This window comes from Pseudorasbora parva, chromosome 16 (assembly GCF_024679245.1).
Source record: "Pseudorasbora parva isolate DD20220531a chromosome 16, ASM2467924v1, whole genome shotgun sequence".
Lineage (NCBI taxonomy): Eukaryota > Metazoa > Chordata > Actinopteri > Cypriniformes > Gobionidae > Pseudorasbora > Pseudorasbora parva.
In genome coordinates this window covers 41,199,146-41,207,131 of record NC_090187.1, presented here as the reverse complement: position 1 = coordinate 41,207,131, position 7,986 = coordinate 41,199,146, and the positions used below count along the sequence as shown (strand labels likewise).

The following is a 7,986-nucleotide window of genomic DNA, read 5'->3' as shown; positions in this document are numbered from 1 at the left end:
AACGCGCCTATAGAGAGAAATGCACATCATGGATTACCTAATCAGAGAGTAGCCTATTTCTTTTCGTTTTAAATTGTCAAAAGACATTTCAAGCTTTCTTAAGATATATCTCATGTCTGTGAGGCCTACGCTGAGTTTCGTTAAATTAGGATGAGATGCGCTCCAGTTCACGAGCAATGCGAGTGGCCGCGAGGGTGCCTGCATGATTAGGGCATGTAGTAAAATATACAGCCGAGAACGATTCACACAGACAGCGTTTGACTCGCGCGGCTGAGCCTCTCCCGGCAGAGTTCAAGCATCTGTGGACTCGTTCCTTCAGCTCTGGCCATCTTGCTTTCAGTCCGCGATTAGCTTTTTTTGTTTTCTTCATTACAGTTAAAGTAACCTCTGCTTTTCGGCAGTCCCTCACAAGTTTCTCACTTCAAACTTTCTTTCTTCTGATCCGTTATGCACAGCGCGCGCGGCTCCCGCTCTGCTTCTGCCCTAATGCGACTTTTAGTCCAGTGCGACGTATGTTATTTTCCTCTTCATGACGCATTTTTTGACTGATGCGACTCATACTCCGGAGCGACTTATAGCCTGAAAAATGCGGTAAGCACTGCATTGCAATACTTGCATTTTGCCCCGTCACTCTCATTTTTAAAGTGCTCCCACGTAGGGCTGTGCGATAACACGATATTTGATCGTGGACGATCAAAATTACTGCACGATCCACTTTTTCAGAAAAATCGTTGTATCGCCATATATAGTGCGCAACACGTTATATCCTTAGCAGTTCGATAGACGGCGCCAGGTTAACAATCTCGTATATGTTGCTCGTAAATTCAGTGAGATTAAGTGACGGAGTCCGTGACAATGGAGGGAAACACGGAGGAGTTGGTTCCTAAAAAAAATGCAACTTCTGTAATATGGAAATGGTTTGGATTTTTGCTAACAGACACAGCGCAAACAACAGTTATTTGCAAATGTTGCAATGATAAGATTCGCACGACGGATAGCAACACAACAAACCTTTTTAACCACCTCAAGAGAAAGCACCCGAAAGAATATGCAGAGAGTCTAATTTTAAAAGGACCCCACGCGAGGACATCACCAGGTACAACCAAGCAGTCAGAAACGACAAGGCTTAAACAAACAACTCTAACGAAAGAAACATATCAGAAAGGAGCTCCGTATGAGAGGACGAGCAAGCGCTGGAAAGACGTAACTGATGCCGTGACATTTTACCTGACCAAAGACATGATTCCTATAAAGACTGTGGAAAATGAAGGCTTTAAAAGACTGTTCAAAGTCGTAGATCCACGTTACGAAATACCCAGTCGCAAATATTTCTCCTCCACTGCCATTCCACAGCTTTATTCAGAGTGCCGCAGCAAGATTCAAAATAAAATTCAAAACGTTAAGTTTTTTGCTACAACGGCTGATTTATGGTCTAGCCGTACGTCAGAGCCGTATTTAAGTCTGACGATTCACTTTGTTCATGAGTGGAAGTTGTGCAGTGCGTGTCTAGAAACAACATATTTTCCACAAGACCACACAGGCGAGCTCATAGCGCAAGGTCTTAAGGACGCGCTTGAATGTTGGGGACTGAAAGAAGCAAACATGACCTGTATGACGACAGATAGTGGGGCCAATATGGTGAAGGCATTGGAGCTCAACAGCTGGACTCGTCTGCAGTGTTTTGGGCACAGACTCCACCTAGCCATCGGTAAGTGCAACTAAAAATAATGGTCTCCGATATTCAAGTGATTATATTCAGCTATTATAATAAATCATTGCAAATTACATTAGGAACTTTGAACATAGTAAAATCATGAGATTAATTTGCTATAATAATTGCACTGGTATGAGTAAATGTTTTGTAAATGAAATGTTATATATACATTTAAATATTTTATATACATTTTTACATTGTGTTGTGCATTTGGTTAAATCTAATTGATACATTGTTCTTTTTTTTCCTTTTTTTTTTAGAAAAAAGTGCCAAAGACCCTCGTGTTGAACGTGCAACATCTGTCTGCAAGAAAGTTGTCAGCACATTCTCCTTCAGCTGGAAGAAAAAGAGGGAACTAAGTAATGCTCAAGCTGAGCTAAAGCTACCTCAACAGAAGCTCATCACTGAGTCCCCAACGCGATGGGGTTCGAGGCTCAGCATGATTGAGCGAGTGCTTGACCAGGAAAAGGCGATTTCTCAGGTCCTGAAGGCAGACAAGAAGGTAAGGCATTTGGTCCCATCATGGCAAGATGTTGACGTGATGGAGTCTGTGAAAAAGGCACTGAGTCCACTGAGAGACTTTACTGATGCACTCTCAGGTGAGGACTATGTGAGTGTGTCTTATGTCAAGCCAGTGCTTCACATGTTGAAAGTCAACATTTTGAGCCTGAATGATGAAGACACTGAACTAACAAAAACAATGAAGACAACCATTCTCAATTACCTCACTGACAAATATCAGGACCCCACCACTGATGACCTGTTGGATATGGCTTCGCTTTTCGATCCCAGATTCAAAACACAATTCATTGCCAAAGACAAGGTAGAGGAAATACAAACCAGAGCTGTGGCTGAGCTGGAGTCTTTGATGACCATACACATGCAGTCTCCAAAATCAGATCAGCAGCCCACATCTAGTACCTCAGCCTCCACATCACAAATCCTTGATGAGGATCAGACACCACCCAAGAAAGCAAAGAAATCACTTTCCAGCTTTTTAAAAGCCTTCGGTGTTGCAAGTGCATCTGCAACCACATCAGTTTCCTCATCTGTGAAAGAGGCAATAGAAGGAGAATTGAAGGGATACTTGTCCACGCCAAATGCAGAAAGTGAGGTGGATCCGCTGGAATGGTGGAAAGTACATGAGGCAAACTTTCCAAGAATTAGCCAGCTTGCTAGAAAGTATCTCTGTATTCCAGCCACAAGTGCTCCCTCGGAAAGGGCTTTCAGCACTGGTGGCAATATCGTCACCTGCCAAAGGGCATCTCTTAAGCCTGAGAAAGTGAATCAGCTGGTCTTCCTTTCTAAGAATTTGTGATTGTGATTTGTCATACTTTGTAATCTTTACAAATGTATATGTTCCAAAGCTGCTAAGTTTACAAGACTCAGGAATGAGGTCAGGAAATATTTTTGTATCTTTATTTAATTTTTTTTGTTTCTGAAACATGTTGCACAAAAATCTATGGTACTTAACAGAGTACAAAAGGTTGTTTACAGTTTGTATGTTTATTTTTCTTTTCTAAGCCAATGTTTATTTTGGGAGTTATGCTAAAGTCTGTGCACTTGCATTGAAAGTTATAATTTTTATTTAAACTTTATTTAACTTTGAAAAAAAATAATAATCCATTTACATTTTTGAAGGTGTTGCTAATGATCTATGTCTAATAAGCTATTTGATTTGTAAGACTTGTTAAACTAAGATTTGTTAGATTTGTTAAACAAATGTTCATTTTGATGGTACAGTAATTGTAATGCAAGTCTTGTTGAATGTTCTTTCTTTGCAGAATAGCACTTGCATTAAATCTTCACTTGATTAAAATATTCTTAAACATATATGGTAAGAGTATATTTTTTATATGGGGACATTAGTTTGGTTGTATTGTACCTTTGTAATTTGCAAAATAGTCTTAAAAAACCAACTTGAAAGAAAGAATCGGGATAAAAATCGTGAATCGTGATATCCCCAGAAAAAATCGTGATATGATATTTTTTACATATCGCCCACCCCTACTCCCACGCTTTCTTTGTCCGCTTCATTGCCCGCTTAGAAAGCTGGTCATGACTTCTTCTTGTGGATATTACAAATGTCTGGGAGCGCTCTGGCGGTCTCTAGGGGTGCAAAAATATATTACAACTAAATTCAAAGCACATCATTGACGCCACTTAACCGAGCAAAATGTTTCACTCGGTTACGCAATTTTTAACGGTTAATCGGTTAATCGGTTAACCATGGACACCCCTAGAAAGAATGCATAACCCTAGGGAAAAAAATCTTTCTTTTGACATGCAACTAAAATATTCTAAGACGATGAAATGTAATTTAGTTACTTAGTTACTTTTTATGGAAAGTAATGCTACGGTCCTTTTTCTGACCTGGGCTTAGCCTGATTGTTTTTTTTATACCTCACCAATAAAAAAAGAAACACAAACGTGATGTTTATCAAAAATTGTTTTTCCTTATTAGTATAGTTAAACAGGATCATTGAAGGTCAGCAGCAAAGACATTGTTTAATAAAGTGAGAATAAATACATAAAGCATACTGTGTGATTTAACATTTAATCAGTGCATGTTTGCGTGATATTCTGCTTTTGTGTTTCACTGTGTTTATTCATTTTGAGGGATACTGAATCTGTTTTTGTGCAAGTGAAAATTTTTTCTTTTTCTTTTTATTAGTCATTGTTGAAAGATGCGAGGCTTAAGTCTGAAGATTGGCAAGCATTCTGTACATATTAAAGAGAACATATGTGTGCTGCAGCAGCCTCAGGTAGTCCACGCTCTTTAGTGTAATAATACCGTTGACATGTTCGTCTGGTAAAACGTGTGTTGCCCACATCAGCTTCAGTGCCAGGTTTCTGTTTAAGCCGCTGTTAATGCTGAATATCGCTCCCAGACCGCATAGCATGAGGGCAACTAGGTGGCATAATAACATTTTGTGGCTGAAGAGCTTAATAGTGAGTCTGGAAGTGCATTACAGCACAATAAATTAGATTTCATCTTATTCTCCTTTGCTAAAAAGTTCTTTCTTTGTCAACACGGATGTTACCCATGGGTGTCACAAATACAAAGACCTTTATTTATTTGAGAAAGACAGCTTGACATAAGGTCACAACACCCCCGCACATCTTCATCCGTGTGTTTCCGTTTATTAGATCTGAAGACGAGAAAAAAAGAGAGCATGGGAGCTGTTATTTTCAACTCGTAATAGACTTTCATATGTGAGATTTTTTATTTTATTACTTCACTTATCAGTTGCAAAACTTATGACATATTATGCTTTATTGGGCTCTATTTTAGCGATCTGAGCGCATGGTCCCTTCGGGCGTGTTTGAATACACTTTTGCTTATTTAAGACGGAAAAAAACAGTCGCATGTCCGGCGCATGGTCCAAAAGGTTGTGCCTAGTCTCTTAATGAGTCTTGGGTGTGTTTTGGGCACCAAAACCAATCATTTTGCGAATGAAAAGACTGAACGCTTCTCCAGAGAGGAATCATTTTATTTTTTATATTCAAAAACGTTTGTGTGCTGCTGCTTCACATCCTGTGTGTTTAATAAGCCGAGTGTTAACACATTGTGCACCTGCTTATAGGCGCAAATTATTAACACGCCCTTTAAATAACACAAAAAATACTGCACTATTGACTTTAGACCAGGTTGTGTTGGTCAATGGTCAGTCGTTTTCAGTTCCTCAAAATAGCAACACGCCAACAATGCTCCTGAACACACACCTGGTTATCAGACCAGCACGCCCATGGGCGAACAGATGGACACGAGGGCATTTGCTATTTAAACAACGTGGAGCTGGACATGAAAACGAAAACTGCTTCGGGCTGAAACTAGCAAAAAAAACACTTGCGCCTGGTGTCACATTGCGCGGGGTGTATGATAGGGCCCTTAAAGTTCTCTTTTCCTTTAGTGTGTAATGTATCTGTTTGCGCATGTATATGATCTGCAAAGTTACAAAGCTCCCAATCTCCCACAAAGGGATTTATTCTAACAGAGAACACTGATCTAGACCTGCCTAAAACTTCTCAATCCAAATCCAGATATTTCCCCAAACATTTACATCACAATGTGAAATATTAGCATAATGCCCTCCCAAAGAGGCTTCAGTGAATAGTCATGTCGTGGAGACGCTGTGTGTTTCCAGAGGTTAATAAGAGGTTAGAAATTATGTATGAAGCTGTTTCTCAGCAGTGCAACCCAAAAGTTTGCTTGTGCACAGCCCATTTTACTGAGAACAGCTTCCTGGACCTGAGAGAGTACATCGCCGGCGATATACAAAGACTACTTTGAAATGTTCATTGGCTTGATCATCCACATTTTCAGAAATCAATTGATACGGTAAAACCAACATCATTATCATAATGCTTTAGAAGCCTTGGAAGCTGAAGCTCATGATTATGTTTATGTTTAGGGCTGTCATATTACCAACACACGCTTGAGGTGATCGGACAATCACAATGCACTGGGTCAGCGGACCAATCAGAGCCAGGGCTGGACTGGTAATCTGGCATACCGAGCATTTGCCCAGTGGGCTGACGCACTTTGGGGCCAGTAGTGTTTTAAAAAAAACAAAACATTTTTTTTTTGTACCACTGACAAAATGCAGCGACAGCGGCCCATTGGTTTGTCTTCTAAATTGACAAGCCGCCGCGAGAGAGAATTCCCCCCCATATTAGGCACTTTTTTTCTATGTATTTATTTATTTGTATTTGAGCGCACGGAACTGCAAAGGCGAATATCCGGACAGCGCAGCCGCTGACGAACGAACGTACTCTTCATTTAAATGCTGCTCTATACGGCACTTTGACTCTGAATTTAGTTTTATACAATCGTGTGATTTGGGAACATTACAGGTTCTGTGTTGAATCAGCTGAAAACAGCCTTGAGCATGTTGTAACTATTCATTAAGAGGTAAAGTGGAAAATGGCAATACACACAAACGTTTCAGTTTAGCACAACCACAATTTACCTTGCAGCTAACAGCGAAGAAATATGGTGTTTTGGAGGAAATATTTATTAAAAATGTGGCTATTATTACTTAAATTAATATTGCAGAATATAAATCACTTTTATAGAGGCTGTTTTCGTATTTTCTACAGGTGTTTGCATTTTTTTTACTTACAAATATAATAGTTTATTATATGTTTTATATAGTTTTAGAAACCATATAGCCATATAATGAGGAGCAATGTGTTTTTTACCCTGTGACTAGCATGATCTTACATTTAAATGAAACTGGCCAACAGTTAAACTACAGTCTAAACAGTTTTTAAGGGCAAAGCTTTTTTTCCTCTTTAAAAGGTTTATTAACTTTTTAATAGATTTAATGAAATTTAATAGCCTCATGAAAGATAAGTATCAGTGTCTTACTTAAATGATGTGTTAACTCTTAAAAAAATGATTGTTCCACCCAAAAATGTGATCATTTACTCACCCTAATGTCAGTCCAAACCTAAATTAATTTATTTCTGTGTAGCATAAAATAAAATAATTTGAGTCTGTTTTTTTGTTCATACAATATTCAAATGGTAGCCTAACCAAAATGGCTTGGTTGCCAACATTCTTCAAAACATCTTATTTTGTGTTTCACAGAAGTCATGCAGGTTTGGAAGGACACGAGTGAGTAAATGATGACGGCATTTAAAAGAAGTACATTTAGTTTACTGCATGCTACCTCAAAATCATCAGTGCTTTACTGTCAAGGGCATTTCTGTGTGACAAAAAAAAAGCAATATTAAGTTTATTTGCATTTGCAGCAAATTCGATTATATCTATCATTATTTGTCCTTGTCCTAGTTTTATTTATATACTCCAATTTAAGGCCCTAACCCCAGCAAAAACATTCACGGGGAACTCATGGGCCAGATGTGCTGGGTATGCCAGAGCCGAATTTTAGCCCCAGTCCAGCCCTGATCAGAGCACTCTGAGCTTTTAGGAAGGAGGGGCTTTGTAGAAAAAAAGACTGTGAATAAAGGATGCAATGATGTACAGTATGTGAAAAATAATGTTTTTGAATATTAAACCATGTTAAGCTATTCTATTACTCCCAATAATCAAAATATTGAACTTTTCAAATCGCATCATATGACCGATGCTGCTTGTTGAGGCCACTGAACTGACAAACTCAAACACATCCCCCTTATGTGACCTGTTTTGCACATCTGATTATTCTCTCACGCCCGGCGAACACATTATTTATTGTTGTTGTTTACATTGTTAGATATGCAAATTGGAATCAGACTTCAAAAACACATTTGAATCTTTGAAG

At 38.9% G+C, this 7,986-nt stretch overlaps 1 protein-coding gene across 1 annotated transcript; it reads left to right on the top strand.

Moving 5' to 3' along the window:
- The first annotated feature begins 660 nt into the window (after positions 1-660).
- LOC137043543 (E3 SUMO-protein ligase ZBED1-like) lies at positions 661-3,393 on the top strand. The gene is made up of 2 exons (XM_067419840.1): positions 661-1,708; positions 1,975-3,393. The coding sequence occupies exons 1-2, from the start codon at positions 856-858 to the stop codon at positions 3,030-3,032; spliced, it is 1,911 nt and encodes a 636-aa protein (XP_067275941.1). The 5' UTR covers positions 661-855; the 3' UTR covers positions 3,033-3,393.
- Positions 3,394-7,986: the final 4,593 nt, after the last annotated feature.